We start from the raw sequence: 12,032 nt of genomic DNA on the forward strand, positions 1-12,032 counted from the left end.
TTTTTTAATGTAAGAAAAGGGGGATAAAATATATATATATTCAATTTAAAAATACATATTCAGTTTTGCTTTTATTTATATATATAAAGGAACGCTGGCACTAGAAAAAGGCATTAAAATTTAACAGAAGTAATTATCTATGCAAAGCAGGGACAAGGTAGAAGGGCATGAGTATGAAAATAAGACTTCTCAATGTATACTTTTTATTTAGTTTTATTTTTTTGAACCAAGTGAGAGTATTACATATTCAAAAGTTAAAATTTAAAAATAAAAGTAAAAGGCATTAAAATGTGAATTTATGGTATCAATGGATGAGTATGCACCATAGTGTGACCTTTCCCTCTTCCCGTCATGGTGTGTGCTCATCCATTAATACCTGTGTGCCCCCAAAAGGAGGAATCACCTGGCAAAAATGTCACTTTGCCAATATTGTGAACTTTGTACACCAACCTGAGCAAAAAAAAAAAAAAAAAAAAAAAAAGACAGCCCTATGCTGACAGTGAATTGGCAGGGCATCAAACCTGCCAGCCTTGAGGTACTGGCAGAGCTGTGGCTCAGATTCCCAGAGTTCAAGGTGGTGGGATTCATTGTTTTGGACAGGGTACTTTTATTGTAGGGGTCGCATGTTTGCACAACCAAAACCTGGCACTGTTGGCAACTTAGAGTGAAAAAAACACAGGAGAGATATGGCATCTGCTCTACCCTGTCTATCTCGGCCTTTCCAGCACTGCTCATGTCTAAAGGTCATCATACTGAGGAAGTTCCTGAACTTCTTTGGTGGTTGAAGATAAAGTTGAAGACTACAAGAAGACCAAGGAGGCTGTTTTGCTCCTTAAAAAAGTTAAGGCCTGGAATGATATAAAAAAGCTCTATGCCTGGGGTGGGGGTGGGAGGGAAGGGTTAGAAGGGGTCAATGGGGAATAAAAAGGGGACATATGTAATACTTTCAACAATATAGATAAAAATAATAATAAAAATTCCAAACCTGTTAAAAAAAAAAAAGCTCTATGTCTCTCAGCAAATGATAATTTATAAGGGTAAAATGAGAAACTGTCGTTATATCTAGTGTAGAGGATCTTGCATCATCAAGACAATGGTATCATCAAAGCCTTCAGAAACATCCCTGGAATTACCTGCTTAATGTAAACAAACTGAACATTTTGACACTTGCTCCTGGTGGGCATGTGGGCTGTTTCTGCGTTTGAACTGAAAGTGCTTTCCGTAAGTAGCTGATCTGTATGGCACCCAACGTAAAACTGCCTCCCTCAAGAGTAACTACAACTTTCCCATGCACAAGATGCTCAATAGATATCTTAGCAGCATTCCAAAAAGTCCAGAGATCCAATCAGCCCTCCAAGCACCACACAAGAAGATGCACTGCAGAGTCCTGAAGGAGAATCCACCGAAAACCCTGAGAATCATATTGAAGCTAAGTCCATATGCGAAGACTATGAGCTGGAACACCATTCTTCACCAGGCCAAGCACCACAAGCTCCCAGTGAATAAAGCAGCAGCAGCGCTAGAAGCCAAATCAGATGAGAAGAGGGTTCCAGGCAAGGAGCCTGTGGTAGGGAAGTAGGAAAGAGGGATAGTGTTGTTAGGAAGCAGAAGCCTTTGGTGGATAAAAAAAAAAAAAAAAAAAAGGCTGCAGCTATCAGCAGCTGAGAGAAAGCCCACAGAAAAGAAACCCACCACAAAAGAAACCTGCAGCATAAACTGAAACTTGTTTATTCTGTAAAGGCTAAATCACTTTGAACAGCTAATTTTGAAAAAAAAAAATTATCAAAGATGCAATGATGGGAAAAAAGGTTAGTTTATTTTTATTGCAGAGTGTGAAGGTTGAATAGTAGATTAAAATGCATAAAATATATGTAAAAGAATAAAATTGTATAAGGGACGTAGAATTACAAAAGTCCAAGAAGAAAGTTAGTAGTTACAAAATACTCATGGGGATGTAAAGTACAGCACAGGGAACATAGTCAGTAATATTGTAGTAACTATATATGGTGTGAGATGGGTGCTGGATTTATCCAGGTGATTACTTCACAGGTTAAATAAGTGTGTGCTCACAAGGTTGTACATCCAAAACTAACATTGTACATTAATTGTATTTGTAAAATGAAAAATATTTTTAAAAGTTTAAAAAGAAAAGGGAACATTGTTACATATTTAATAGCTAAAGAAATATTTTTTTTCATTTACTCTTTAAATGGTATCAAATCACCATGGCATTTATATTCCACACTTAAGATATGAGAGACCATTTTATTTTTAAATGCCAATATTTACAACAGAACACTGGAAATGACTTCCTTTATAATTATTTAATTTTATGAGAAAAAAATTGAATGTTGTTATAAAAACAGGGCAGGGACACATGTATTTTTCAAAATTCTTTTAGTAGTGTGTAAACAAAAAATTTGAAGACCACTGATCTTGATTTCATGTATTTGAAGCCAATGGAGTTATTCCTTTGTCTCTGGAAGGCTAAAGTTACATTACACATGGCGACTAAGAGGCCACAAATTAGTACCTCTGAACACAACCATATGGATTAATTTTGGATTAGCTTTTACTTAGAAAAACAGAAACTTTTAAACTTCATAAGAATGGGTGCCAGGTAAATTTGGATGTTTGTATGGCAGGTCCAGTGTATGACATCAAGAATTCGCAGGGCCACTGTAACAAGAGTGAAAAAAAGGTCCATATCAAGAGGTAGAATGTGTCCTACTTAACTTTGCCACAGGCCAACATGCTTGGGATCCTTCTTGGGACTCATACACTTGGTGGTTTTAAAACCAAAAGTGGAACTCCACCTGCCTACAATGAGGTTCCCAGCCCGGACCCTGGGGGGCTGTTTGAGCCCCAGGTTTCTTTCTCAGGCTCCTGGGACATACAACTCAAACTTGAAATGAAAATGATCTAAATGAATTTTCCCCTTTTGAAGAAGAAAATTTTAACTACATTTCATCTTTGTTGACGCTAAATGGAAACTGAACAATCATTTCTTCTCATTTGGCTGAAACTTTGTCCTTATTATCGGTTGATAGCCCTTACTGCAGGAAATCCCAGACACCCTCCCTCTCCCACCCACAGACCCACTTAAGGCTCTTCATATCACCTATTTTGAACGCTTTCCTACCACTACCCAATTTCTAAGACTCTTCCACTGTGTCCTCTGGAATCCACAAGCCATCATCAGCAAAACCTTCTGTACCCTCCATCTCTCCCCTGAATATTTCCCTCACTTTTTGTTCTAAAGCAAACCTGGCTCATTCCCTGTGGATGTTGTCCCTGCAGCCTTCCCAGGGCCCTCACACTACTGGACTTGGGGGTGAAAGAGATATTCTCCTTGCTCTTCATTGCTCCTTTCAAGCTATTCTCCCTTTTTTTCTCTTTAATTACTCCTCCTGACCAATATTTGCTTTTTTGTAAAATCTTGTCCTCTGATGTTGTCACTCTCTTCATTGTGGTAGTCACCTATGCACTCATAGATCACTTTGCCTTATTTCTCAACTTCAGCTTTTGACTACTGGGATCCTTTCCAGCCCCTCTCCTGTCCCAAGTCTTGTTGTTTTCAATATGGAATAGGGAATCCTTATGACACCTTCACCTTGATTCTCTTCCAGTACCATATTCCACCCTCCTCAGCCATTTGACTGCCATTCCATTATCTCATTCCACCTTAGACTTCATCTTAATCTCATGCATCCCACTCTAATTACCATGTTGCTGTGGTAACTCTTGCAGAAGTGAGATGGACTACACCTAAAATTTGGTTTGGATGTCAACACTGATGATATTACACATGTACCAACAGAGTATGAAAAGGCTTGTCACTCACATAAAGAAGTTTCCTGGGAAGAGCAGGGCAGGCTCCAAACTATTATGAATATAGCTTGAGGGAACAGAGGAAGGAGGTGCCTTAGGGTTTTATGGTGTTTGGGGTGGGACCAGGGTGAAGGTTTTCTCATATGGTTTGGGTCTTACATGGTTTGAACTTCCCACTGGCACCAAAGGAATGAGCACCCAGGCTTTCTTATCAGTTTTCCCAAATGTGAGGCACAGGGGAAAGAGGAATGGTGAAAGCGGCCAGCAAATATATATAAAAAATGGATCCAGATCCCTTATTATACACTTCCTGTCTTTCCAGACCATTCTTTCTTGTTCTCTGACTCCTATTGTCCCTCAACCCCACAAGGACTTGCCATTAATCTATCCTACCACCTTTTCTCTGTCCTTAATCTGTCCACATCCACTGGCTCCTCGTCTTAAACTCCATTGTGAATCACAACCACTCCCTTACATCCTCAACTCCCTTGCTCCTCTCTCCTTGCTCTTACTGCCTTGATAAAGCCTGATTAAACAGAATTCTAAGCTACTCCGAGCCTTCACTCTGGTAGCTGATTATTGCTGGAGTTTTTGAAAAAAGCACAATCAGGCCCTGGCTGGGTAGCTCACTTGGTTAGTGTCATCCCCATAAGCCAAGGTTGAGGGTTTGATCACCAGTCAGGTCACATATAAGAATCAACCAATGAATACATAAATAAGTGGAGTATCAAATCGATGTTTGTCTCTCCCCCTTCCTCTCTAAAATCAATCACTTAAAGAAAAACACCACAATCACACTGACTTGTCCCACTTAAATTTACCACTAGCAACTCAAGCGGGCCCTTTATGACATTCAGCAAGCACATGACGGTTTTTCTCAGTCCATTTACCTTTCCAAATGAGTATTTTACACCGTCACTTCTCTCCCCAAGCCTCCATTATTCTTCCACACCTCTTCTTTCTCCACTGATGACCTTACTTCCTGTCTCTGAGAAAATGGAAACAATCAAAAGAGAACTTTCACAAATTCCCACAACCACTTCTGCCCAACTGCTTGCCTGTTTCCATAGATGGACTGAAGTCAGTCCGTGCTCCTGTCTGCAGGCTATTCATTCACTTGTGTGCTAGATTCCAAATTCTCTTTCCTTCTCAAGGATACCTCTCCAACAATTCTCTCTTCTTGCGCCTACATAAATTCTGCCTTCTCTTCCAGATCATCCTCATCAGAAACAAATAGTTCTCCCAATTTGTTTTTGTCAACCTACTTTAGAAAAAAAATCCTCATCGAGGATATGTTTTAATTGATTTTTTAGAGAGAGAGGAAGGGAGGGGGATAGAGAAACATCGATTGGTTGCCTATGTGCCTCAACCAGGGATTGAACCCACAAACCAGGTATGTGCCCTGACTGGGAATCCAACCCAAAGCTTTTTGGTGTACGGGACGATGCTCCAACCAACTGAGCCACCTGACCAGGGCTGTTAGCCTACTTTTGACTTCACTTTCACTGCCAGTTACTATCTCATTTTGGGGCTCCTCTTTGTAAGAGAACTTCTCAAAATAATTTCCTATACTGTTAGTCATCTCCAATTCCTTTCCTCCCATTTTTTCTTAAACCCACTCCAATCAATTCCCCCTCTTTTTCCCCACACCTTGCTCCATTGAAATGTTACCATGGCCTCCATGGTACCAAATCCAATGGTCAAGTTTCAGTTCTCATTCACTTAGGAGTAATAACTCTTTCTTGATACACTACCTTCACTTGGCGTCTAGGCACTCACTTTTGGTTCTCCTACTTCATGGCTGCTCCTTGTCAGGCTCCTTTGCTGGCTCATTCACTTCTCCCTCCTTGAAGTTGTAAGACTTCATCCTTGGTTCTCTTCTCTCCATTTACACACCCCCTTGGTGCTATTGTCTAGTCTCTTGGCTTTAAATATCATCTAAATGCTGATATCTTTCATATATCTCTAGCTTGGACCACTTTCTTGAAGCGCAGGTTATATGTACAACTGCCTACCCCAAATCACCACTTGGATTTCTAAATATCTCAAATGCAAATGTCCAAAAGTAAACTTTTGATCTGTCTCCTCAAACCTGCTCTACTTATAGTCTTCCTCATCTCTATTGATGTTTTCTTTTTTCATATCCCCTATCAACTTTATTATCCTTTGATTTTTGTATTTGTTACATTTATTACTTATTTCCTGTTGCCCCCACCCGCAAAATGTAATCTCTACAAGGGCAGGTTTGTTTGTTGTCTGTTTTGTTCATATACATAACCAGATCAACTAAAACAATGTCTGGGTGCTCAATTAATATTTATTTTTTGTATGAATGAAAGAATGAATTAAACCAATAGGATCCATTATTAGCTTACTCAGAAATTACTGGTCTGTTAACCTAAGCTGAAAAATCAATGAAAAATGGGTTTATCTGCCAGCAGTAAAATATCACTCAGGTTTAAAACCTGAATCTGTGCTTGGGGGGTTGGGGGGGGGGGGCGGTGAGGAGTGGACAAGAAGGTATCTCTTCAAAAAAGTAAAGCACCAGAACAAGGCTTAGGGAAAAGCTGCCCTGAGAGTGTGTCCAGGTTTGCTTCCGGGGAAACCACTTACACTTCTCAGAGCCACAGGCCCCAAGGGGTTCTAAATGGCCACCTAAACTTTGTTGGAATCACATGAAAGGTGGCATGTGGGGTGGAAAGAAGCAAAAACACATCTTCCTCCACTAAGAGTCAATCCTATCAACAGCTGTTCTCCCACTAGGGTGTCTCTTTTTCCCTTATTTGGCTACCCTGTCAAAAGAAAGACACCACACCCTGCGTTATGTAGCCTTAACCGAGTAGCTGTGCCACGTCCCCGGACTCCAGTCTTCGGGACCGTATTTAATTCAGTAATATTTTTTCTTTCTTTTGAATCAGAGTCCCTGGGTGGAGCCAGGAAAACTCTGAAGCTGCTTGAAAACAATACAAATTTTTAAAAAGGTCAGATTTTTTTAAAAGTATATTTTAAAAATAGATTAAGGCCCTTAGAAGCAAACTGGATTTGGGGGGTCAAGGCGAGTTCAGCATAAAGTAGCCCTGTCCGCATCGCCTGGCCTGGCGGCGAGGAGCCCCGTCCTCAGGGATGCGCGGGTCGGCGTTTCGGGCTGCGGCAGGCGCCCCCTCCCCGAGCCGCACCCGCCACTGTGCGCGAGGGAGACCCAGCCCGTCCCCAAGGAAAGAGTCTCAAGCTCCCCTTGCATTTCCATGCCGCCGGCCCAGACGCATCCGCACTGCGGGAGCAGAGTCCAAAGGGGGTTCCGTGCCGCCGGGCGGGCTGGCGGGATGCGCAACGGGGTTGCCGGGAGCCGGCGGCCACTTGGATGCAGTCGGAGAGGTCGGCGCTCCCGGGCCCGGAGGCGCACGCCCTCACCCCGGCCGGCCGGTCGGCCCTGCCCGCGCCGAGCCAGCGACACCCCGGCGGCCGCGGCGCCCCCTCCCTCCTCCGCACGCCTCCCCTTTAAGCGCGAGGCGCAGTTGGATTTGTGTCGGCCGAGGCGAGGCGCGACTCCCTTTTATGGCGGAGTCGGCAGCAGCGGTTCTGACAGCCGCGACGGCTTGGCGAGCAGAGCTGGAGGCCAGGCCTCGGGCCGCGAGCCGCCGTCACCCCAGCGGAGCCGAGGGGAGCGCGCGCGCGGCGGGGGCGGAGGAGTGGGCGGGCCCGGCCGGGCTGGGGGCGGGGAGGCGGGGGGAGGCGGGGAGCCGGGCCGCCGGCGCTCGGGTCCGCCTCTGACTGCGGCGCGGCGGGGCGATGTGTGATTACCATGGCGAGGAGCCTCTGTCCGGGCGCCTGGCTCAGGAAACCCTACTACCTCCAGGTAGGCCGGCGGCGAGCGCGCCGCGCGCCCCCCTCGCCGCGCGGGACTGGCCCGCCTCCCTCCTCCTTCCCCGGGTCAGCGCCCGCCCGAACCCCGCTGCCCCCTGCTGTCCGCACCTGGCGGCGCGCCCTCCCCGCCGCGCGGCGCCGCAGCCCCCGAGGCAGCGCTGCCGTGTCCCCACCGCTGCCCTGGCCGGTCCGGCTCGGGAACCCAGGTCTCTCGGCCCGGCTCGCCCTCGCACCGCCGGCCCCCCAGGAGCCACGAGACATGACTCGGGGGCGACCCGACACCCCTGGCAGTCGGGGCCCGGCGGTCTGGGCTCGGGACGTGCCCCTGTCTCTCCCCGGTCCCGTGCGCTCCCCCTTCCCCGGTGGGCCCCGCAGGTCGGCTGTTCTCGACTCTGTGCCCTGGGTCTTCAAACGGTGGTGGGTAAGGTGGTGTGTCATTCCTCCATATTTTAGAAAAGGATGGCAATTTGTCACAGCAGTGTTTCCCCCGAGCGCCCGAGAAGCGGCGTGTGCCTCGTGCTGAGCTCCTTGGTTCTGTCTTCCCTTCGCCCGTGATTTAAATGGGAGGCAGGACTCAGAAACCCGGACGAGTCGGATGGGTGTTTGCTTTTTAGAAGGAAAGGGAACCGTATCTGGTGGCGATCGCAAACACCCCAGCAACGCAAACGTTATTCTCAGTCATGTCATGTGTCCTGTTCCTGTGTTCATTTTTCATGATTCCCGGTCCACCCTCTGTCCCGCTGTCAGTTGGTGCCTTTGAACCCTTCTACTGCCTTCAGGTGCTGTTGGTCACCAGGGGGACCTAGTAGTCAAAGTGTTTAGCTGAGCGCAAATCCATCACCCCATTGGGAAAACAACTACAAATCAATGCCTGGCGTGGGTCGGCAGTATTGTCTGCATTCAGAGGACAGTATTCTGTTACCGCTTACACGAAAAGGCTTCAGTGAATTGGCAATTTTGGAACAGGAGTTCATGCTCAGCTGGTGCTTTTATAAATTATTTTAAGAGTTGAGAAGTCACCATCACGGGGCAAGTAAATCTTACGTTTTTGTTTGGAAATTGCAGGTGTAAGCCATTACCCTGCCATGCTGCAGATTGGGAGCATGGTTGGACAACCCACGATACGCTGGGTGTAGGAGTTAAAGCGAGCGCCCTGGTCTTTGTAGCGGCTCCACCCTTAGTAACTGTGCCTTGAGTAAACGTGGAGTAACCCAGTCTAGAATTCAACCCAGGCCAGGTGGTAGGTACCTTATGTGAGCAAAATGATACCTTTCCAGATTCGACCCCCCAAATAAGTTTACTGGGTTATTGAAAACGTTGTTTTGTTCGTTTTACTGAAAATATTTAGCTATTTATTTTTAATCTTTTAGGTTTCGTGGCAGGTTTTGTTTTAGACTTGGCTTGGCTTGGCTGTACATGTTCTCCACAGATATGGATGTGACATTTTTTTGGCATTACAGCACACAAGCTTTCAGATTGGCTGCATTAAGATTAGTTTTACAAATATTTTGTTTACATTAATGGCAAACAGTATTTCTGCATGGAGACATGGAACAGACTTTTTTATTGTGCACATTATTATCTGTTATCAAATTAAGGTAAACTGATTTTAAGCATTTCAAAAGGATTTGGGGCATAGTGATATTTAAGTAGGCTATTTCTTTATAAAGTATTGATTAAACAGAAACTTTATTGATTATGGTATTGAGATAAATTTAAAACTTGGGAACTTGGGGGACTGGTGTTTTAAACATTGTCTTGGTATTTGTATTTATTATCTTTATGAATTTTCTTGTTAGTTGTCGATTTACTAGTAACCAGTTTTTTAAAAAAGGCCTTCAGATTACTCAAGTTTCATATTATCTTTTGTTCCCTGTTACCTAAATACCTCATCTTCTGCTTTTTGTACTTCCTCTACCAGTAGGTGCTTCAAACTCAAAAGTTGTTTTGGTCAATTCATTTTGTTCATTAGCTTCCACAAATAAATGAGATCATGTGATACTTGTCTTTCTCAGATTGGCTTATTTCACAAAATGAATTGACCAGCAAAATAAGACCTGAAGCAGGGAGGCATGGAACAGACTGACATACCTCGATGTGGGGTTGGGGGGAAAGAAGACATAAACCAAAGAACTTATATACTTACATGCATAGCCCATGGACGTGGGTGATAGGGCAGTGAAGACCTGGGCGGGCGGGGTAGGGGCTGGGAGGGGGATTACGGGGAGAGGAAATGGGAGATATTTATAATGATGTCAATAATAAAAATATATTTTAAAAATTGTTTTAGGCAAAGTCAAAATATATTTTTAGCTGAGTCTATTATATAGCTGCTCAGTTTCTCAGCCACTGAAGGTTAATTTAATATCTACAGCACTACTTTTTCTTATTTTTATTTTTTAAAATATATTTTTATTTATTTCAGAGAAGAGGGGAGAGGGAGAGGGATAGAAACATCAATGATGAGAGAGAATCATTGATTGGCTGCCTTCTGCATGCCCCCTACTGGGGATTGAGCCCACACTGCGGGCATGTGCCCTTGACCAGAATCCAACCTGGGACCCTACAGTCCACAGGCCGTCGAGACTCTATCCACTGAGTCAAACTAGCTAGGGCTATTTTACTTTTATTTTTATTTTAAAAAAATATATTTTATTGATTTTTTACAGAGAGGAAGGGAGAGGAATAGAGAGTTAGAAACATCAATCAGCTGCCTCCTGCACACCCCCTAACTGGGGATATGCCCACAACCAAGGTACATGCCCTTGACCGGAATCGAACCTGGGACTCTTGAGTCCGCAGGCCGACGCTCTAGCCACTGAGCCAAACTGGTTAGGGCTATTTTATTTTTCTTGAGAATAAAACCATGCTCCTTTATTTTTTATTTATTTACATATATATTTTAATATATTATATTGATTTTTTACAGATAAGAAGGGAGAGGGATAGAGAGTTAGAAACATCGATCAGCTGCCTCCTGCATACCTCCTGCTGGAGATGTGCCCGCAACCAAGGTACATGCCCTTGACTGGAATTGAACCTGGAACCTTTCAGTCTGCAGGCTGACGCTCTATTCATTGAGCCAGTTAGGGCTAAAACCATGCTCCTTTAAAAACAGCATGAAGCATGAACAAAAGCTGAGTTTTGTTCATTTGTGCATCTCTTTCATTATGACCATGAGAAAGTTTTATTACTTTTTGGTTCCATAGTTTCCATTTCATAAAGTAGAGATTGTAGTTCTTAGTTGAATACATCACATGAATGTAGTAAGGATAAGCTAGGTGAAGGTAAATCTTTACTACATTTTAAATAGAAAAGTATGTGAACGTAAACAGTAAATACATGTAGGTAAAAATGTTGAATTTATTCAACCAAAGGTCCCTATTTATTGAGCATTTACTGACCTAAGTGCATGATATAACTCATTTTATTGTCTCAATCACTTAGTAAATATTTGTCACATGCCAGAAACTGTGCGAGGTGGTAGGGATTTTGTGGGAGCTAAGCTAACACCTTTCTGGTCCTTATAGAGCTTAAAGTCTAGTCAGGGAGATATACATTAATCAAATAATCTTAGAAATATGTAGTGACAACAGTAAGTGCTATGAAGGAAAAGGAAAGGCACAAAAGACTGCCTGGGAGGAAGAGAACAGTTTATCTCTCTTTTAAAAGTATTTTACTCTGGAAAATTGTATACGGACATAAAGCAGAAAAGAATAATGAATTCTCATCACCTATCCGCTGCCCTCAACAATTATCAGTATTTAGTTTCATTTTCCCTTCCCCATATTCTCTTTAGAACTACCTAAAGTATTTTCAAGTAAATAAGAGATATCACATCATTTTACCCAAATATCTCAGCATGCATTTCTAATAAATAAGGATAGTTTTAGACATAATCATACTACCATTATCTTGCCTACCAGAATTAATATTAACATCAATGTTATTTTTTTCCCGCCCTCCTAGAAATGTGTTACCCTGAGAGGACTGAGTAAATTCAATTTGCCATGGAGTGGATTTACTGTGATTTGAGAGGGTCTCTTGGGGGAAAAACAAAAATAAACAAGCATACAAACAATAACTCTCCCTTTACCAGCTTGTTCCTACTGGAAATTCTTCATTTGAGGGAAACTAATTTTCATTTCCTGTCTTGGGAGATAAATGTGTTAGAAAATCAATGTCTCCTTCAAGTAACATTTTCATGTGAATGTATTATTTCAATTTAAAGTGAGGCTGTAATTAGTCTACAGGTATAAAAGATGGTGTTTTTTTGGGAGGGGAGTGCGGGGGGTAGGGGGAGAGGTGGAACATACAGAAGGAATTGTATTTCAAAG

General features: G+C 43.4%; 1 protein-coding gene and 1 pseudogene across 1 annotated transcript in view; both read left to right on the top strand.

The window, feature by feature from the left end:
* Window positions 1-351: 351 nt before the first annotated feature.
* On the top strand, window positions 352-1,579 carry LOC132229438 (large ribosomal subunit protein uL4-like; annotated as a pseudogene).
* Window positions 1,580-7,529: 5,950 nt separating this feature from the next.
* Window positions 7,530-12,032, top strand: part of DIPK1A (divergent protein kinase domain 1A) — a 131,696-nt gene continuing 127,193 nt past the window's right edge. The window contains exon 1 of the mRNA XM_059688868.1: window positions 7,530-7,687. Within this exon, the coding sequence (XP_059544851.1) occupies window positions 7,634-7,687 (54 nt within the window). The 5' untranslated portion in view covers window positions 7,530-7,633. The remainder of the gene's footprint in view (window positions 7,688-12,032) is intronic.

This window comes from Myotis daubentonii, chromosome 3 (genome assembly GCF_963259705.1).
Source record: "Myotis daubentonii chromosome 3, mMyoDau2.1, whole genome shotgun sequence".
NCBI lineage: Eukaryota > Metazoa > Chordata > Mammalia > Chiroptera > Vespertilionidae > Myotis > Myotis daubentonii.